Below are 20,112 nucleotides of genomic sequence, written 5' to 3' on the forward strand. Positions count from 1 at the left end.
CAAAAAGATTCGCAATGAAAAAAGTTTCGAATTTGCCCTTGAGGACCTTTTGTCACCTTCCTCTCAGTCCTCTGTCTGCTGCACCCTGTACCGGCAACCCGGCAACTCAATTGTCCCAAACCACCCACAGAATGTGCCCCATCCTCAGGCTCTCCCACTGTCGCGCGCTCTCTTTCTCCAGTGCTTTGCATGTCCGGCATTCACACCAATTGTTACCATAAAATTTGCACGTATAAAGCGAAAATGCCAAAAATATTTCACGACAACGAGACAGAGGCGGCAGCGGCGGCAGCGGCGGCAGGAGCAGAATCAAAAGCAGAAGCAGAAGCAGAGCAACAGCAACAAACGGCAACACGTAGCCACCAATTGCTGGGATTGCTATTCGGATTGGGAATGGGTATTGGGATTGGTATAGGGATTGGCATCGGAAACGTATGGGGAAGCTGGGAGCGGGTGGGTTTTTGTTCTTTGCTTCTTTCTTTATTGTTGCTGCTGGCTGGCTGGCAATGCGACAAATTTCACGCTCAAATGTTCGACACGCGCCGGCGCAGTGCAGCCTCCACCGATGCTGCTTGAAACCGAAAGGACCAGCAGACAGCCAGAGCTAAAGCCAGAGCCAGAGCCAGAGCCGGCAGCCAGAAGCTGGCCAAAGGATGCCGTCAAAGCGGAAATGTTCAGTTCATTAGCGAAACGTGCGCGTCGTGTAATGGACGTGCCCCACCAGAGAGCTCCGGCATCTTCCCATTGAATCCGTGTTGAGGTTTACCAGTGAGTGAGTGAGTGAGGAGAGCGCGCGCGCGACTTCTATGGCCAGAAAGGAGTTATAGTCACAGTCAGTGTCGGAGTGGGAATCAGAGACAAAGCCAAGTGCGAAATTGCCAACTTCTGGCGTAATTAAATAATTAATTGGAATCAAACAAGAGAATTTCGCAAAAAGAAAAACAATTAACAACAAAAGGCCAAAGCAGCGAGAAGGAGAAGGCGACGGAGGGATTTGTTTAATTATAGGAAAGGTCAATAATCAGCCGGGAGTCGCGTCACGCACAATAGTACGCATAGTACACCCATAGTCCGAGTTAGATTCCAAGTCCGTATCCGAATCCGACTCCGAATCCGAATCCGAGGGTAATGGACATGGACCTGGCCCAAACCGGTTAACCATCTTCTGCCTTATTTGTCGTTGTTTGTCGAGTGCGTGCGAGTCTCGGGGAGTTGGCAACAATGAGCGTTGTTTAATTAGAAGCGGCGCTGGACCCCAACACCTGTACACGAAATTATTGTAAAGGTAGCAGCAACAGCAGCAACAGCAGCACCAACATCTTCAGCTTCGGATGGCTATGTATTGGCCAGAGACCACAAAACGCCGCTTGATGGCCAACTGACTGACTGACTTGTGGCCAAAAGAAGATGCTCTTGCCACAGCATCATCATCATCATCATCATCATTATCATCATCTTCCATGTATCCGCAAACATCATTATGAGCCGCGCGAATTCTTCTTTGTGGCCATGGACAAGACCACGACCGCGACCACGACCAAGACCAAGCCGAAGAGTCCGAAGACGAAGACCAAGAACTTGCCGACGCCGCCGTCGTCTTCGTCTGAGAGATGAGAGTCGAGTTGTTGGCCAAAGTTACATGGTGGCGTCGCAGTCGCAGTCGCTGTCCCCAAAGCCGGCTTGGCGCTCTGCTCTCTCCCCAGCGTCAGCGTCGCGAGATCCAAATGATGAGCATTTGACTGTGTGCATGTGTGAGTGTTGGGAGAGTGAGTGTGCTGCTAGCGCGCTCTCTTTCACAGTGTGTGAGTGTGCGAGTGTGTTTGTGTGAGAGGTTCTTTGCTCTCTCTGTCGCGTCGCTCTCTGCGTTCGCTGCTGCCGTTGCTGCCGCTGCTGCTGCTGCTGCTGCTGCTGCTGCTGCTGCTGCTGCGCTGCTGGTGTTGCTGCTGTTCGTTTCGTTCGTTTGATTTTCTTCAAATCGCCGCACGACGTAGGCTATATAAATAAGCACCGCGGACCCAATAGCTCCGAGTCTCTTTGAATTTTATGAAGCGGTTGTATCTTGGTGGTGCCCCAACCAGCCAACCGAACCGAACGGCCAACAGAACCCCCAGTTGGTACCACACCAGCAGCCACACCAGCCGCAAAATCAGCAGCAGCAGCAGCAGCATCTTCTTGTAAAATATCTTTTGCCTTTTTACCCCAAAAGCAAGCCAACGAACAGTGGATTATTCCCAATAATTGTTAACAATCGAAACGAAAAGTGAACAAAACACACGCAGAAAACACCGATAAAGTGCGCGAAATGTTGAGCAACGTGTAAAAGCCAACTAAAGGATCTGATAACTGTGCAAGGACTGCAAAACGAAACCAAAAGATACAAACGCAAAGATACAAACCGCAGTACCAGTGGCTAGTGCACACGTAGAATCTCCGCAGAGTTCTATACGAAAGATTTGTTCATTCGTGCTGTTACTTGAGTGAAAAAAGGTGAGTTTTTAATCTCAAAGGGTCCTTGGAATGGGACACACTACAATTTCTTTGCAAATCAAGTTTCGGAGAAACTATCCTTTAGTGTGATTTTTGTGTTAGATACAAATATAATTTTTTAAAGTATTTTTTAAAGTTTCGTTTTCAAATGAAAAAACTTTTTTTTATTAATAAAATAATAGATACATATGTACATATATGAATTGAAAGACAAATTTAAAAATGTTTTCAGGTATTTTATCAAAAATGTTACTCAAAAAGTTTGGAAAATTCTTAATTAATTAATTACGTTTTAAAACAAAAAGTTGGAATAAAAAGTTAAAAATATTAGTTTGATAAATATTTTTAAAGAGAAAATTAAACAGATTTTAACTAAATTACATGAAAGCTCCGGGAAATAGCAAAAATAAATAAAAAAACTAATACTTGTAAAAATCTATTCAATTTTGTTAAGAAATTATTTCCGACCAAGCCACAGATTATTTTTCTTTAAGTTTCAAGGTTTTTTCAATGCACATGTAAATTTCAAATATATTCCATTTCTTGGATGGGAAATTTCCCCATAAGAACATTTGCAAAGATTACTAATAATATTCTTACTTTGGGATGACTAATGCCCAATACTATTATAATTAATTTGCGGACCATTTAAACTGGGGATATGCACATGTGAGCCCTGTTGCGCAATTGTTTAAACTTGATTCACTAATTATTCATTTGCGTAACTCGTTTCCAGTCAGGGGCTGGTTGTCCGAACATCAGATGCCCCCCAGTGGGCTGGTTGACTCTTTCTAGGGCAAAAACCAGACCTCCATTTCAGCCAATTTCAAAGGGCAGAAGGGATGAGAAACTGCAGTGACTTTGCCTGCATAAGCCGCTTTAATCTTTACGGCCGCCAATTAATGAAAATTAATTTGCTTACAACCAAATTGAAGCAGGAGCCAGCCAGGCGTTAAAACGGCCTCAAAGTTATTCATTCATAAACGAGAAATTGCACTAGTCGCTTCGGAAGCCGAAGTCTAAATACCCTCTGCAGATCGATCAGTATATTCAAATATTTGTTGAAAGATTGTATCTATGGCAGGACAGGAAATATAGGAGATGGCTATATCAACTCAAGAACTAGTACACTTTATGGCGTCACAAATGCATCCATTTCGGTGCTGCAAACATATAGCGCTTACCCTCTTTGAGGGTATAAAAAAGAAGGTTTGGTGGGGCTCCACGACGCTGCTGTAAGTGGCAACCATTCATTCGCTGGCTCATTCATTCATTCACAAATGGCTAGCTCCCCGGCTGGCTGCACAACTAACGGGCCAAGCTCGGGCGTAAATGCCACGCGCCTCGGCACCGTCTACGGCTCCGTCTACGGCTGCAGCCTTTGGCTATTTGCATTGTGAAAATAGTTTTTGCCTGTGTTTTAATTTATGAAAGGCCATTCCGCGCTCTTGGGCTTGGTCCTGGGCCCGAAACTTCGAGAGCAGCCATAATTAGAATTTATGCCCACACCATCTGTTGGGGGATCTTTAAAGAGGAGCCCGCTCGCTCCGCGGCGACATTTGTCAAACTCGTAAAAACTAAAATTGCCCGAATGAAAAAGCTTTTAGTTAGCCATAAATAATACAAACTACGGCCGGCCCGCCACCACCGCCACCACCTCCACCCTCCCCACCCACAGAAAGTGCCTCAAAACGATATATTTATAGTAGTTACACTTACAAACGATGGTCCTGTTCCTGGTCGTAGAGTCCTGTTCCTGGTGCTGGCTCTGGCTCTGGCTCTGACTCTGGCTCTGGCTCTGACTCTGGTCTTGGACCTGGGGCCCAATAAAAAATGCAAATAAAACGCTGCCGCAATATGTGACCGTCTGTCCCTGTGGCAGCCTCCTCCTGCTTCCCCTCTGGTGGCTGATGGCAAACATTTCCAACCTGACTTTGAGTGTTATTTGGTTTGCCAGAGATTTCATTGGCAGCTGGCCAGAGACAGGACCGAGGGAGGGACTCACCAGCGGGGACCCTGACATTGAAGGGACAGGGCCATGGCCAGTGACTGGAATGGACTGGACTGGACTGGACTGGCAGCAGCAGGTGTTCGGTTTTGGTTGACTTTTTTGGTTCGGGGCACCAAAAACTGTCCCTTGGCCATGAACGGAAATAGTGTGATTTATAGACAATTTCTGTGGTACAGCTCCGAACAAATTTTGACAGAGTTTGTCTGCAGCGGCGCCAGCAGGAAAACGGCTACGGATTTATTGATGAGCCAACAGGAAACATGGCAAATACGAGTACGAGTATCCGATACAGCATCTAGTTGTAGTTGCGGTCACCCCACATACCCCGAAAACATACATATATACACGCATACATCTATCACAACCCCCATGCCACACCAGGCCGAGGCCCTTTCCCATGCCGAATCCCTTAAGCATTTTTGGTTTTGTGGTTTCAGCATTTTTCTAGATTTTTTTGCAGCATATCTGCTGCAGCATTTTAATTAAAAATGCCTGAAATGTCTCCGACTTGGGGCAGGCTTTGGCTCTGGCTTTGGCTTTGGCCGGAAAAGCAATGTCAATAATGACATAAATGCCTCGTCTTTAGGCACTTTAAGGTGTGCGGTTGCTGCGGTTGGGAATTGAATAGGAATTGAAGCCACCATTTGGCTTAACCATCCGCACTTCCGCCGCCTTAGGCTGGGAAGCTGGGAGACAGAAACTTTGTTAGATCTTCATCGTTTTGGGAGATACTTGAACACTTTACTGCCGCAAAAGTTGCTGGATGGCAAAAGAAGAAAGAAGTTTTATAAGCTTATCGCTGGGACAGCTCTGCGTATGCTTAATGCCACATGCTCAAGCTCTGCAAAAGTTTGATGAACCGCAGTGGCGCGCACATGGAGCAGATCAGGCGACTTTCTACAGTCACTTTCAATATCAAATGAATTCATTTCATTCGAGTTCTGGTTGCTGTTGTTTGCTTGAGCCAACGTCCGCTGCTTTGGGCCTTTCTTTTGTCCGGGCCGGGCCGGTCCGGGCCGGGCCAAGCCAAGCATAATTTGATGCCTTTTCAGTAACGCACTTGTCCCCTGAGGTGGGCTTCCTCGGTGGCTCGGCTCTGCGCGAATTATCATAACAATTAAAAGCCACTGCAAGCAAGGCCAGCAGCAAGTCGCAAAAATTCTTTAACTTTATGTTAATTTATTTTAATTTTCGTCTTTTAGAAAGAAAGATTAAAGCAACTGAAGAGGAGAGGTCCCAAACACATCCCCATACCCATCCCCATGCCATCCGAAATGCGCAGAAAAAAGTCTTTAAAATATTTAATTGGCTGGCATGAAACTTTTGCGCTCGGCTACTACTATTTTAAGTTATGATGCGGGTCCCCGGACACACCTGAGCTCTGACATCAGCACATCAGCGGATCAGATCTGTAGGGAGAAAAAGGCAGGAGCCCCGATGGGAGCCACCTGATGGCACTGGGACTTGAGACTGGGACTGAGAACCTGACAAATTACATAATGATAGGCTGGCCGATGCTAATGTCTCATTGTTGGGCTACCATTTCGCCGTTAGGCAAAAGACCAGAATCAGCCCGACCAGAAAAGAGAAGAAGACTCCACGTCACATCACATCGCATCACATAATCTAATTAGAGCCACGTTATGCAAATGATATGCTCCGCTAATTGAGTGAAAAGCTGCGCGAAAGCCTAATGAGGCGAGGCGGGGTCATGCAGCCAGCATCCAAAGGGTGCAAAGCCACTCCAATGCTACCGGAGGAACTGTGACACTCGGCTATCAGTTAATCCGATTAGGGCATGTGTATATGAACTCATAACACACTTACATATATCTACAACAGCCATGGCTATAATCCTGTTTCCCTGGAAATATGTACAAGTAAGAGCTGCAGCTCTGCAGGGATTCATAAGCAGTTTATTTAGCAATAAAGATTCCCGAGCTAATTGGACACATTTTCATCATATTGTATGTATGTGGTATCTTCTACAAATTCCACACTGTACAGTGATTCAGCATTGGATCCATTAGGGGATCCACAGGGGGGCTATAGCTATCGGCAACAGCTTTAGATAGCAGCAAATGCATGTTCAAGAGATTTGCAAGCCGAAAAACACTGCCATAATAGCAATCTGACGCTGGCAGTTTGTTTCTTTGGCCAATAGCTTACCTTGGCCAAATGTTTTATCGCCAATTTCTGGCACCCGCACAATTCAAAAGACACTTGAGGCAGAGACAAAAGCGGTGGCAAAAGCAAAAGCAAAAGCAAAAGAAAAACCAAACCAAACTAAACATCATCCCCAGTCAGAGACTGTTTGTGATTTTAAAGTTTAATTGAGTAAATCGGTTTATGTGCGGCATTAGCATTGTAGTTGTGCTGCCGCTGTGCCACAAGCAACAACATAAAGAAAGTAAGCGCATCTAAGCCCATTACGACCGGGCGACCAAACGACACTTGTCTCGCATTACGCCCAAACAGCGCCAAGGTTAAATCGTGGTCTAGAACCGGGGGAGCATGGTACATGCCACAAGAACTTGCCGCGACTCGACTTGACTCGGGCTTAAAGTGTGTCGTGGGGCGCAAATTTCTCTAACCCAAATTGTTGTTGCTGCTGCTGCTGCTGTTGGTGTGACTGCCTCCGTCTTGGTCTTCGTCTTCGTCTCGGTTTCGGGGCGCCGATCTGGTTTGCCACAGATGCTTTCGAGTTCAATAGCCAAAGAAAGTGTCAGACGGTAGAAAGAAAAAGTGTGCAAACCGAGTCGACCAGAGCATTGGAGAGCAGTGGAGAGCAGAGCCAATGGCTAATGGGACGGCGACATAGATTTTAATGGCCATTTTGCAGAACGAGGGCCGCGGCTCCGCACCTGCCGTATGCGTAATGCCTGTTATCAGGCCTCGCAAAATGCATTTCCAAAAGCCTGTTAATGGCCATCGCATCGCCCAGAGAGATTCAAAAGTGTTAATGCAACGAGCCATTAGGCCAAAACGATTTTATGGGCCTAAAGGATAGGCGAGTCCCGAGTCCAATGCTAGGGACAGCGAGAGCCCACTCTGGCCTGTCTGGGCGGACCAATTGAAGCCATTTAAAGCACTCGTAAAGCCCTGTCCGCCATTTAGACATGGCTCTTAAAGTCTAGAAAATATCATTTGATTTAATTTGAAACTGCGCGCGAATAATGGCCCATAAGGCCAGCACCAGCAGCAGCTGGAATGGATTCGAGCTCGGAGTCGAAATCGGAGTAGGGCCAGCATCAATGCGGTCAAGGTGTCAACGCTGGTCGATTCCGATTCCCCTGTTTTGTTGAGTGCAATTTGAATTGGCGGAGGCCGAAGTGAGGTATATTTTTGTGGCTTATTAGCTAGCTGCTGGCCGGCTAATGTGTTTCTGGCTCGCCAGCGAAACGGGCCTGAGAGCCAATACAGTTATGGGGCCAACACAATTAAGCCAACGGTGCTGCGGCTCCAAAAAATTGGCAGCAGCAGCCAGCACAACTATCAAAAGCCCACTGCCCAACTCGAAAGCCCATAAATTAATTCAATCGCCCGATTCAGTGGTGGCTGCAATTGCCCTCCGGCTACAGCCGAAATGGCCAAATCAAACGACGCGCGGAGTTGGCCATTTCTACGCGCCGCGCGATCGTATCAGCGACAAAGATCAGCCGAGTATCGAGAAATTCTTTTGTGAGAAAATATGCGAAAAGTCGTCGCCAGCCTGCCACACCGCTGTCTCTGGCTCTGACTCTGGCTCTGGCTTTAGCTCTGGCCATTCCACGAGCTGAATAGTCAAAAGAAATCAGCAAAAAAAAACCAAAAGAAATTCCCCCCGAAAAAAAAAACAAGTTCGGAGCTGCCTGAGGCCAAAGTCAGAGAGAAAGATACGAATACGAGCAGGGGATATGAGAGGTACGATGAGGGGACGAGGGATAGATGTTTCTACGTTTCTTGAATGAAATTAATTTCCATTGTATGAAGAGTAAATAAGTAGGCAATAAAGAGAACTACAGTTAAACTTGAAACTTGAAGCCAGGCAGAAATATGGCGAATGAACGAATTGAATGAAAATTGATGTGAGAAGCAGTAACGATGATATGGAAATCGATCAGATGAGTGGTCCACAAAATGGGGCTCATTATGGGCCTAAAACAGATGGCGATTTCTTTTCGACTTTCGTTCGGTGGTTCACATAGAATCGGAATCCGAGTCTGTATCTGTATCTGAACATCCGTTTATAAATTCAAAATTCCGAACGAACTTTCGTTGCGAATTGGATGCGCAACAAAAGCGTTTAATCAGCGACCCGTTTGGAGCCAAGGGGTTAGTCACATTCCGAGTGTAGAACGTAAAATGTACACAAAAACATAAGCATAAATATAAATCAGTTTCGTTTAATATGTCCGCATATTAAGCGGCGTTCGTTTTGTACTCTTCGATGACGTACTGGCCACGCGATTACCCCGTAATCGTAGCTTACAAGGGTACATGGTGCTCTTGAAAGAACATGTAACGGGCAGCAGGAAGTCTTTTCGTGGGGGGTATCTAATGGTCGGAATATTCCTAGTGGCTTCCAGCTGTTCTGACACACGTCTGCAGTCGAGTAGGGTTCCAGTATAACTTGATTTTGATATTTGTTTTCGTCGCGCTGCCTGACCCAAATTCGGGGACTCGACTCTTGTTTTCTACTTGTTTTTGTGGCGGGCGTAGGGTCGCTTGTTTGGTCATGATTTACATTTCATTACGTACCGCCATCACTCGATTGCCATTCATGCCGGGGTTCTATTGTGGCCAGCTTAATGTCACCTAATGATCTTGTCCACACAAACAATGCGATACGATAATTAGAGTCCAACTGTTTGGCTAATCGATTGCCTTTCCCTTCTCGTTTCGTTGCAGGTATGTAAATCCAATTGGTCCAATCTGGTCTGGTCTGCTCTGGTATGGGAGGAAATGGAGACGTCAAGCTGTCGGCCCGTAAAAGTATGCAATGATAAATTAGACAGCAAACAAATTGCAAGCGGAGTGCGACTGCACTTTTTGTCTCCGCTGCAGTGCTGCTGCTTAACTGCTTCAATTTGCATAAATAAATAATTTAGCAGTGCATTCGCTCGGCGCTGAAACAATAAAAGCCAGCAAATTGAGTCGCGAAATGAAACAGAAGTAGAGAGCGAGAGCAGAGCAGAGCAGAGCAGAGCAAAGCAGAACAGGACAGGGCAGAATCCGGGAATGAAATGTGGGGATGACATCTAATTTATGCAGAAGGGAAGCTATCAAAGCAGGCTGCAAGTGGCAGGAGATGGGGCCGGCAACCGCCAACAAGGTGCGTGCCTCGACACAACATTGACAACAGACAAAGACGGAGTCAGTGTCGGAGTCAGAGTCGGAGTCGGAGCTTTGTGCTCTCATAAGGTAATAAAGTGTGGCATGGCATGCCATCGCCCAAGTTGCAGCAGCTTTCATCCTTAGACGAGCACAACAACACGGCGCTCATTATTGAAGAGGGCAAAGGCACGGACACAGGTTGACTATCCGGCACATCCTTGTCATATTCTACCCCATATTCACGTTGGGGGGGAAATTCCGACGCTTTTGCATTGTTTGCATACTTGACTTCATTGCCTTCAAGTGCTTTTCCAGCACCAGTCCCAGCCCCAGCCCCAGCCCCAACCCCAACCCTTCTGCACCGGCTCTGGCCCTGTGGCTTTTTGCAACCCTTTTTCGCAGTTCCTCTTAAAGTTGCCACATCCCGTGCCGCTGCCGCTGCCGCTAACATTGCCAGTGCTGCGATCGTTCGTGCCTCAATGCCGGATTGAACCACAAAGCCCAGTGTACGTAGAGTGTCACTTCTGGCTGAAAACTTTACCTTCTAATTGAATTCGAAATGCAAAATAAATGTTTTGCCATTTTCCAGTGGACAGGTCAGAACAGTGCGGCCGAACAATGGCATTGAAATTGATGGCAGAGCTGAAATTCGTGTTTTAAATGTCGCTGCATAATTTATATATGAAATGCCAACCGAAAAATCTATATATCGAGCAGTCAATTTATTTATAGCCCCGCTCCGCATCCGCATCCACATTCACATCCCAGCCCCCCTTTATGCAATTACCTATGGGGGGTGGGGAGTGGAAATTTTCGACAGGGAAAAATCAATTTAAAGCCAATTTTCAGACGCTAATAAATTGAATTAAAAATTTCAGATCCAAAATGAATTTCTTCTTGATATGCCGAAAAGCCCCCCAGGAAAGTTTGTTACCCCCAGTTGGGCGGGAAAGCGGTTTTCCTCCCCCCCTCCCACACTCCGACAGTCCATCCATCACTTGCGTGGGGCTGAGTCAGAGCGTTAGCCCCCGCTCTGGGCGCTTCTAATTAGGTATACGAAGACGACGACGAGTGCTGGATGAGATGAGTGTTATGGCAACTATTTATACGAACATCATAATGCGGAAACTCTTACCCGAAATGCCGCTCGGTGTCGGACAGGGGCAGGGGGTTCTAAGAACCCGCCTCGCTTAATAGGAACCAAAACTGGTTGGGCTTTAATGGGCCTCCCGGCCCCCCGCGACACCCCGCCGTTGGCCTGTCTTCTGCCCGCGTAATAGCCGCGTTGACCAGCCATGAAAAATTCAATTTCATTCCATTTCATCTGGTATTTTTTTCGGAACATTCTCGGAAGTGGTCGGCGCGTGAGTCTTAACGATGAGCCAGAGCCAAAGTGTAAAGTGCACTGGACGCAGGCCTAACCGTAATGGGAGTGGGGTCGAGTACAAACTCCAGATAGAACCCTCGACCAAACGATGTTTGTAGGGGCTCTGAGCACCTGGATGGGATGGATACCAAACACTTTCCATGGGTCGGCCTTTTTATATGTTTCTGTGTGCACTGTTTTCTTTTCATTTCGTTTTAATATCTCGCTCGGAGAACACTTTCCTTTCGGTTGGTCTCGGGCATTACCAAACAAATAAAAATAAAAATAAAAACAAAAACTGGCTTCTCCAAATAAAAGTGAAACCGCCTTGACGACAACAATTTGTTTTCTCAATGGAGGAGCTGGCAGCATAGTTTCGAGCCGTTTCTTTCTGCCAAATCTCACGTTCATCTCTTAATGATGGAACATCACTTTAATCGCCATCGTGCACGTGTAAATATCTCATTGAAACCCCGATCCCGGTCCGGTCCAAGGAAGAGCAGCAGCGAAATACCATTGGATTGGCTTTCGGCTCTATGCATAATTAAGTGCTTTTATGCGGGTCTCGGGCCCGGTCGGAAGGCTTGTAGCCGGCGGAGTCTCCATCTGATTAATGGAATCAGCTTTGGATAAAGCACCTGCGATGGGCTTGGAAAATTTGTTAGGATCTCTGGCAGGACTGCGGGTCCATTCCGATGATGGAGACCTGCTCTGGGCGCCGTACGGCTAGCCGTTCGATGATTTCTCAAGTGGGAATGGGCCTAGAAGTCTGCTCTGGCCTAGCTCTAGAGAGCTGGCTCTGCCTGGCTGGGATTTTCTTTTCGGGATTTATTTGTGTGGAAATGAGCAACTAACGGTATATGAATCATGACTTTGGCAGGCAGCATGATTTAAAACACTCACTCATATGCGGCGGCGGCGGCAACGACGGCGTCGCTGGAATCGTTGGAGTCGTCTCCATGAGCTCTCCGCAGCTGCAGTGCCAGTGTGAGTGCCATGACTTTATGCGCAGGCCAGGCCCAGACCCAGGCCCAGGCCCCGTCCACGTCCAGGCCAACTCGGGGCCAGACTAGGCCGCTTCTCTTTTGCTATTTGCGCATATTTTAGCACATTTTGCCCTGTCCGCCAGGGCGTCCGTCCTACGTCCTCCGTCCGCCGTCCGCCGTCCTCCGTCCTCTGTCGCTGCCTGGGCCCCAACTCCTCGATCGGCATCGCGACGCGACTTTGTAGCGCGTAGAAAAACGTGCGATTTCAAGTTGACAGCACAGCTATGCCATGAACCCTGCCCAGCTCCAGCTCCAGCTACGGCTCCAACTGCAACTCCCTCCTCCACTTCCAGTGACTTGGCTGAGACTGAGACACTGCCTCCTTCTCTTGTGGCTCTCCTTGTGCTGACTGTATGCCTACCTCAAATCAGCTGGAAAAGGCAACGTTTTTCATTTTCTACATTTTAATGCAATTTTTAATTTATTTGTTTTGCCGAGGCAGCGCAAGAGACAGCGACAGCCAACAGCCAACAGCAACAGAGACTCCGCTCTCTATCAATGCTGCTGCCTGGGAGCGGGAGCGGGAGCAGGAGCGGGAACGGGGCAAGAACGCATGTATTCCTCATTGATTGGCATTTCCTGGTTGGCAGCATTAGACTGGCCAAGTCAAGTGAATTCCTCGAAGCGGCTCGACCAAGGATGAGGCCTCAGAACCTCAGAGACCTGCTAGACCCCCAACCAGACGCAGTTGTGTTTCATGTATGAGATGCATTGACTTTTGGCCAGTTTCGGTTTTTAGTTCCTGCTCCGCTTGGCACTGGGACTGGCACTGGCACTGGCACTGGCACTGGCCCTGGCCCTGGGCAAACTATGTAATTATCTGAGACTGGCCAATGAGTCACTTAGGAGAGTCTGTCTGTCTTCACCGATGATCGATGCTGACTTGCAGAACCAGAGCCTCGAAAACAATGTAGATTCCGAGTCCCATGACATCACAGAGCTCGAAATAAATGCGTATCCGGGCTTTTCCCATGCCTGTCTATGGTAGCATCCCAATAAACTCGTACTCGTATATTTAGCCATGAGTAATCATATTAATGAGATTCAATTGATGGCTACCCACCAGCGGCATTTGGGAGTCAGCAGTCCGGCAGTCCAGTCCGCATTCAGAAAACGCGCCAAAACCTCAAGCTCATTGATCCACTTTTTCGAAATTCTGCTCTCAAATCACGTATCCGAAAAGCATTTACGTTTATTTGGCTAACTGTTTTTGGCCCGAAACACCGCCATTGGACTCTATGATCTGGCATAATTAGAACCAGTTTGTCTAGCGCCAGAAGGTGTTTGGATCTGTCTGCCACATGTTCGTGTGCAAATTATGATGAATCCATCGGGAAGTGATGGATCACTTGCAGTATCCTCAATTTCCCCAAATTGTATGGATCGAGATTTCATTGGCATTCCCAGAGTGTCTGCAGTTCGGATCGATTTATATTCAGACGGATGTGTATTTGAGTGTGTTCCACCTTGATTCCGAATGCTTCTTTGTTTTATGACTGAAATTTGCAAATCGATTCAGACATTGTATAACATTGTCCGGTGACACGTGTAGGCGTCGTTAAGGTTTCGCTCTGGCTCTATTTTGTGGGCCATCCCCAGTGGGTCGGGTCTCATATTTATAATCACGTATGGAAAACCGGGCTATCGCGGCCTTAGCCAACTGAAAAGTGACCCCAAAAGCTCCAGCTGGAATGGCTCCAGGCGAAATGCCTAATTGTGATGTTGGTTTTAATTAAACGACCCAAAGCCAAAGCCAAAGCCAAAGCTCATTAGGCAGCAGAAGCCGAGCAGCTGAGCAGCTGAACAGCGATGCAAACGTATGTGCAACTTTGTTGCATGCAGCTCTGCAGCTGCAGCACCAGTGGCGAGTGAAATCAGAACGCTTCTTCGGGCTGGCAACAAACTTGACCCCAAGAAAAAGAGAAATTTGTGGCAAGACCGATACGTAAAAAGCGAAAAAAAATGTAAAAAAATGAAGCTCGAAACAAAATCAGCTCACGATCTGCACGGCCAACTTCTACCGCCTGCCGCAGCAGCTTCTGCTGGTGTTGGGTCAGCCCCACCAGCATCCACATCCACATCCACTGGCACTGCCACTGCCACTGCCACATCCACTTCCACATATGGCCAGCTAGCAGATTGCATGCTGCAGGCGAGCACACGGTAGCCAGCATCATCAAGATTTGTCACAAATCAAAGCGGGCAGGCAACTAATCCAGTTCAAGTGCTGAAGCTGAAGCTGGAGCTGGGGCTGGGGCTGGAGTTGGAGCTGGGTTCTGGGTTGGCCGAGCGTCCGACACACAGCGAAAATGGCAAATTGCCGTCGAGTTGCACTTGGAGTCGCTGCTGGAGATGGAGTCGAACTCCGAGTTGGTGGTTGGCGTTGGCGTTGCATACAGCTTGGAGAAGGAGCTCGAGTCGTGCTGGGCAGCTTCCGCATGCCGTTGCCACTGCCACTGCCATTGCCATTGCCATTGCGCCGTGGCAGTGGCAGTGGCAGTGGCCGGAGCAAAGCGCTGACAAGTGACTCAGACGCGAGAGTCGGTCGGTCTCCAAAGAAGTTTACATTTGGCGCGTTTGTTTGCTTGTTTGCTGCTGCTCCCTTACCGCCTGCCTGCTGCCGCATGCCGCCTAAATTTGCCACTAGACACCGTTATGTTTGCAGATCGTGAGCAGCAGCGAAGCACCGAGCTTTATTAATTTCAAACAACTCCTCCAATTTGTGGCTCAAGTGGCTTGCTGGCTGCCCCCCGCCTGCTGCCGCTACAGATGATGATGCTGATGATGCCACAAGGTCGCTCAATTGTGAGGTCAATCTTAAATTTGCATAGACCCTCGTGCGAGAGTTCAAATCTGCAGATAATCATCTGTGCTCGATGGCAATCTCCATTAGATCTAATCTCTGAGAATTTAATCCGAAAAGTATCTATCCCTTGAGTGAGCGAACGAACACCTTCTGTAATTATTGTATCCATAAGGTGCACACGAAAATGACCGGACATGGAATTTATGTGTATCTGCAAAGGCAAGGTCGGACATTCCTAAGGCCGTATTCCAACAAATTGGCTGAACCCAAGCCACAACAATTTGGCCCGCAATTGGCCACAACTATGCACGATAGACGGACGATAGGCGATGGGTGATTGGCGATCGGCAATCGGCAATCGGCAATCGGCGATCGGCGATTGCTGATTGGCGATAGGCTCAGGTGTGAGGGCCCCGCAGCCGTTCGCGGATTTATGGGGATGACGTGCAGAACAAGGCAATTGGCCAGACAAAAGGAATACCATAAGCATAAAATAGTAAAAAATGCAATTTGCAATTGCTGCCACTGCCGCAGCCCCTACCTGGGGACCGTTAAATGGATGGCAGTGGCAAGAACGAAGAGCCAGAACAGAACACAAAACCAAATTAACGCCAAACAACAGAACAGCAGCGGCAGCAATTGCAATCGAAGAAGTGTAATACGATAAGCCAGCAGAGAGTAGAGGCAATTGGCAGCAGCAGCAGCAGATCCCCAGATGGACGCGTGAGGTTGGGGTCAGGCGGCAGCACTCTGATGGGGATGGGGATGGGGATTGGGAGATCGCTTGGCTCTGGATCGGTTTGGGATTGGGATTGGAACTGGCACTAGGACTGGCACTGGCACTGGCACTGGCACTGGCACTGGCACTGGCACTGGCACTGGGGTTCGCTTGTGTGCTAAATGTCAATTTGATACCAGCCAGAATCCAATTAAAGCTGAAGTTGCATTCAGCTTCAGCATCGGCTTGCAAATTGCAAATTGCTATCGATCTCTGACTGCGATCTTGTCGATGGGTCGTCGTTAGATGCGTGCCCCAAAGTATATTTGTGGGTCATGGTACAAATTTCAAAGCGAAGGCAACAGACAGAGGAATAGCAACAGGCACGGTGCCACAGCCAGAAAGCCAGAGAGCCAGAGAGCCACAGTACCAGACACAAACACGACAGCCGACACAAGATAGCTCTCTGACAAGAGACACCTTTTGATATGCTAACGAAGCCTCCGCTCTTCCGCTCCCTGGCCGTGCCACTCGTGCCCCGACTGTCAAAATGCTGCCCATGGATGCATGTGAAATTTTCCCACCCTCCATTGAGGCCGTCTGCCTTTGTGAAATGTAAATTTTTTTCTGTTTGTTTCCACCTCTCCGGCCGTACATTTATATTAGAGCTGCAGCTGGGCCACAATTTGTGCAACTGGGGAAATGGGAACTTGCAACTTGCAACTGGCAGCAGCCTCCACGCATGCCCACAATGTAGATATGGATATCCCCCAGATACGAGAACGAATACGAGTTGGGTCAGGGGCATGGGCATGGGCAGGGACAGGGGCAGGGGCAGGGGCAGGGGCAGGGGCAGGGGTAGGGGCCTGCCCCAGACAGCCTGTGCAATTTCTCAGCCACAAAGAAGCGGTGGCCTGTCCAGTGCCTACCCTTTGTGGGCATTCCGCATTCCCCCAAGCAGAAGGAGGGCTGTGCTATGCAAATATGGCCTCTGCCACCGCTCTTCACGCATGAGCCGCCTCCTGCTGGACCTGAATACATTTTTCATAACGCATATCAACAGTGGGCCATTGTTAGATGGACGACCCACTCAGACCAGGTCTCCACCGCGGAGCCGCCGCCGCCGTCACCGCCGCCGTTGACGAAGAAGACATACATAGACGATGAAGATGTATGGCCCAGGCCTTGCCCTTGCCAGATGCTTTTCCAAAATCTTGCAAATTTCCCATGACCGATATCTGGTGGCATGTGCAGCAGTAGAGTCCGCCCCTCTTTGGGGCACTGGTAACAAGCGCCTGCCTCGTTTTGGGCAAATACTCGTACCGATGGGTAAAAGTAGTTGCCTCCTGATGTGTGGTGTGCTGTGTGCCACATGTGTGTGTATACTTTTGGCTACTACTTCATTCACAAATTGAATTTGTGTCACACACACACTCTCAAAGAGAGGCTGAGGCTGAGGCTGAGTCTGAGGCTGGGGCGGCTGTGGCAGAGACACATGGCAGCTGGCTGCTGACCACCCCTTTATTTGGTCTTAACCCAAATACTGAATGCTATGCTATGCTGCAGAAAATAAGAAAGAATAAAATTGTTGGCCATTTAGCCACGACAGTACAGTGGAATAATTACAGCAACAAGTTGCCAGTTGCCAGTTGCTAGCCAGTTGGTAGGCCGCAACATGTTGCTGCCTCTGTTGCCAGCTCGCTGTTCGCTGTTCGCTGTTCGTGTGTTGCTAATAGCTTTAGAACAAGTGCCATTTTGGCCAACAACTAATAGCCAGTTTGTGTCGCTTCCGTTGTCAGTCCAAACAGGCAGGCGGCATCATCCTCATCCCCATCATCATCATCATCATCATCATCATCATCTTCATCACCATTATCGTCATCATTATCATGGTCCAGGTTGTTGTTGCTGTTGCTGTTGTTGGCTGTGTGAGATTATCATTATTGTTATTGTCGCTCGTCATGTCAACTCGTCATCAACATGCCGCGACTCCGAATGAGATGGTAGCAGAAGAGGCAGACGCTTCACCATCAGAATCATCCACAGCCGCAGCCACAACCATCGGCATCAGTATCAGCCACAGTCGCAGCCGCAGCCTCATCCTCAGCCTCAGCCTCAGCATCAGCGGAGCAATCTTTCAACTTGACCGAGAGGCGGCTTCGTGTGTTGCATACCTCTCTCGTTACTGTTGCTGTTTGTTGTGGCATTGCTGCCGTTGCCGTTGCCGTTGCCCCTGCCCCAGCACGCAGCAGTGATATTTGTGACTCCCGGGGCTCAGGTTGGGGCTCTCTCCCTCGTCCCCCAGTTCGCCTGCATTTTAATGAGCACAATTCGCGCATTTATGATGAGCGTCGAGCGTTGCTCATTCGCCTTCCCCAGTTCCAGCTGCAGCCCCAGCCCCAGCATTAGCCGATTTTTATTTGCTTGTTTCGTTAGCGAGTAAACCAAACAGCTGCCCAAGGGGGGGGGATACGAGTACGTTGCAAGAGCGTGGCGGAGAGGGGGCCGTAAACGAAACCACTCAGATTTCACGAGAATAGCAGAAGGGGAGGCGAAATATTGCGAAGGAGAGAGCTCGATATGACCGCCCAGAAGAGTAACCAAAACGGGATTCCATTCCACAGTGATAAGTTCCTCAGGGGACATCAGGGAAAAGAAAAGCGATCGATATTCCAGCTTTTACTTCGATTTAAATGCAACAAGGTATCGCTAGCTCCGATAACTATCGATCTACCCTCACATTTATCGACAAAAAACCATTCCGTCCCATGGTGCTTCGCCTGGAAGATTTTATTGCTTTATGAAAGGTATAAAATTGCATAATCCACCCACCTACCACGCCCACCCATATACAAACATCCGTACGGTTGCGGGTACGGGCATCCCCACCTCCTATTCTTACCCCCTCTCAAACCGGCACTCAACCACCCCTCACCACCCCTCTCCCTAGCCTCACCCTCAGGTCTAAAGCCACCCCTCAATGGAATCGGCCTCGCATCGGTCTGGCACACTCACGTGTTGCATCTCCTGGGACTTGATTAAAGTAACATAAAGCAAATAAAAGCCAAAAGGAAACTTGGCTAATAAATGAAAATATGAAACGTATGTGTCGTCGGCCCTTCGACGCCATTATACCCCCAATCGAGACGACCATAAACCCGGTTATATATGGCGGGACCAGCGAGTCACGTTAGTTAGGTAGTTGTCAACCGATAAGCTGTGATATGTGGCGGTTGCCGCCCGCTAATTATAACGATGGGATCACTGGCTGAACAGCAAGTGGGGGTGCAGAAGTTTTCGGGAAGTTTTCTTCGGCGTGTGGCTGACATTTTCAATCAGCAACTTCAGAGAAAAGACGAAAAACTTCACAGAAACTTTCGGGCAGGTTTCCCTGTATGCGTACTCGTATCTCTTGAACGATTTTTGACCTTTCCGGCCAGCAGAAGGAAGTTCCGGGTCTGTTCTGGGTCTGGGTCTGGGTCTGGGAGGATGTTCTCGAAGGCGGCAGGGGAGGGATAGGGAGGCAGGACGGCGGGCATGTCAGGGAAAATTGCACATCTGTCAAATCGGCAAACAAGTGATTTCCGCAAACAATTGAAGAAAAACAGCCAGTCAGTCAGCCAAGGGCAGGACTGTGCCGGCCAGGACAGGACAGGACATCGACATCCCATACACTCCGGACACCCGGGAGGGGTGCAAGTAGTCGATGTGGTGGTGCTGACTGTGGTGGTGGCGTTGGTGGCATTCGGTTCACATGTCAACAGTCCCACCCGCCCGAAATTTCTGCTGTTTGTGCACGTAAATTGCTTTTGTAAGCCGAAGAGCTATTGAAAATTTTCAGCGCACACAGAAAAAAATGGAAACGAAATAAGAAAAGAAATAAATTGAGACGAGACGAGAGGAGAGGAGAGGAGAGATGAGGCGGCATGCGCCTTGTCATGCTTTTTTAATGAAGTGCTGTCGTTTAAGGAACATATTGTGGCTCGATTTGATTGTTGTTTAAGGGTTAAACGGTCCTCCTGCTGCCAGCCTGTCAAATGGGCACTGAGGGGCCCTCATCCTCGTGCTCGTCCTTTCTACAACGCCAATCACGTACTAACCATAACTCTGGTCCGCTCTCTCTCTCTTCCATTGCAGTTACAACCATGACAAGAAGACGTTCGAGTCCGCTGGGACTCGAGGAGCTGGTGTCTCTGACGCTGGCCCTGCTGGCCATAATGCTGATACCCACACAAGCCGGTAAGTGGTTTATTATGTCAACATAAATTATGTTTAGCCAGCTAAGTACCCCAAGTAGTGCCGGAGTGCCGGAGTGCCGGAGTGCGAGTGCGAGTGCAGCCTCGTAATCTATGCCAAATCCTC

General features: G+C 48.5%; 1 protein-coding gene across 1 annotated transcript in view; it reads left to right on the forward strand.

Annotated features, from left to right (window-relative positions):
• Positions 1 to 2,070: 2,070 nt before the first annotated feature.
• LOC6588039 (mucin-2) overlaps positions 2,071 to 20,112 on the forward strand; it is a 40,784-nt gene continuing 22,742 nt past the window's right edge. Inside the window, exons 1-2 of the mRNA XM_026986007.1 lie at positions 2,071 to 2,487; positions 19,888 to 19,989. Coding sequence (XP_026841808.1) covers positions 19,896 to 19,989 — 94 coding nt within the window. The 5' untranslated portion in view covers positions 2,071 to 2,487; positions 19,888 to 19,895. The remainder of the gene's footprint in view (positions 2,488 to 19,887; positions 19,990 to 20,112) is intronic.

Source organism: Drosophila persimilis, unplaced genomic scaffold (genome assembly GCF_003286085.1).
Source record: "Drosophila persimilis strain 14011-0111.01,24,50 unplaced genomic scaffold, DperRS2 tig00000000-arrow-pilon, whole genome shotgun sequence".
Classification (NCBI taxonomy): Eukaryota; Metazoa; Arthropoda; class Insecta; order Diptera; family Drosophilidae; genus Drosophila; species Drosophila persimilis.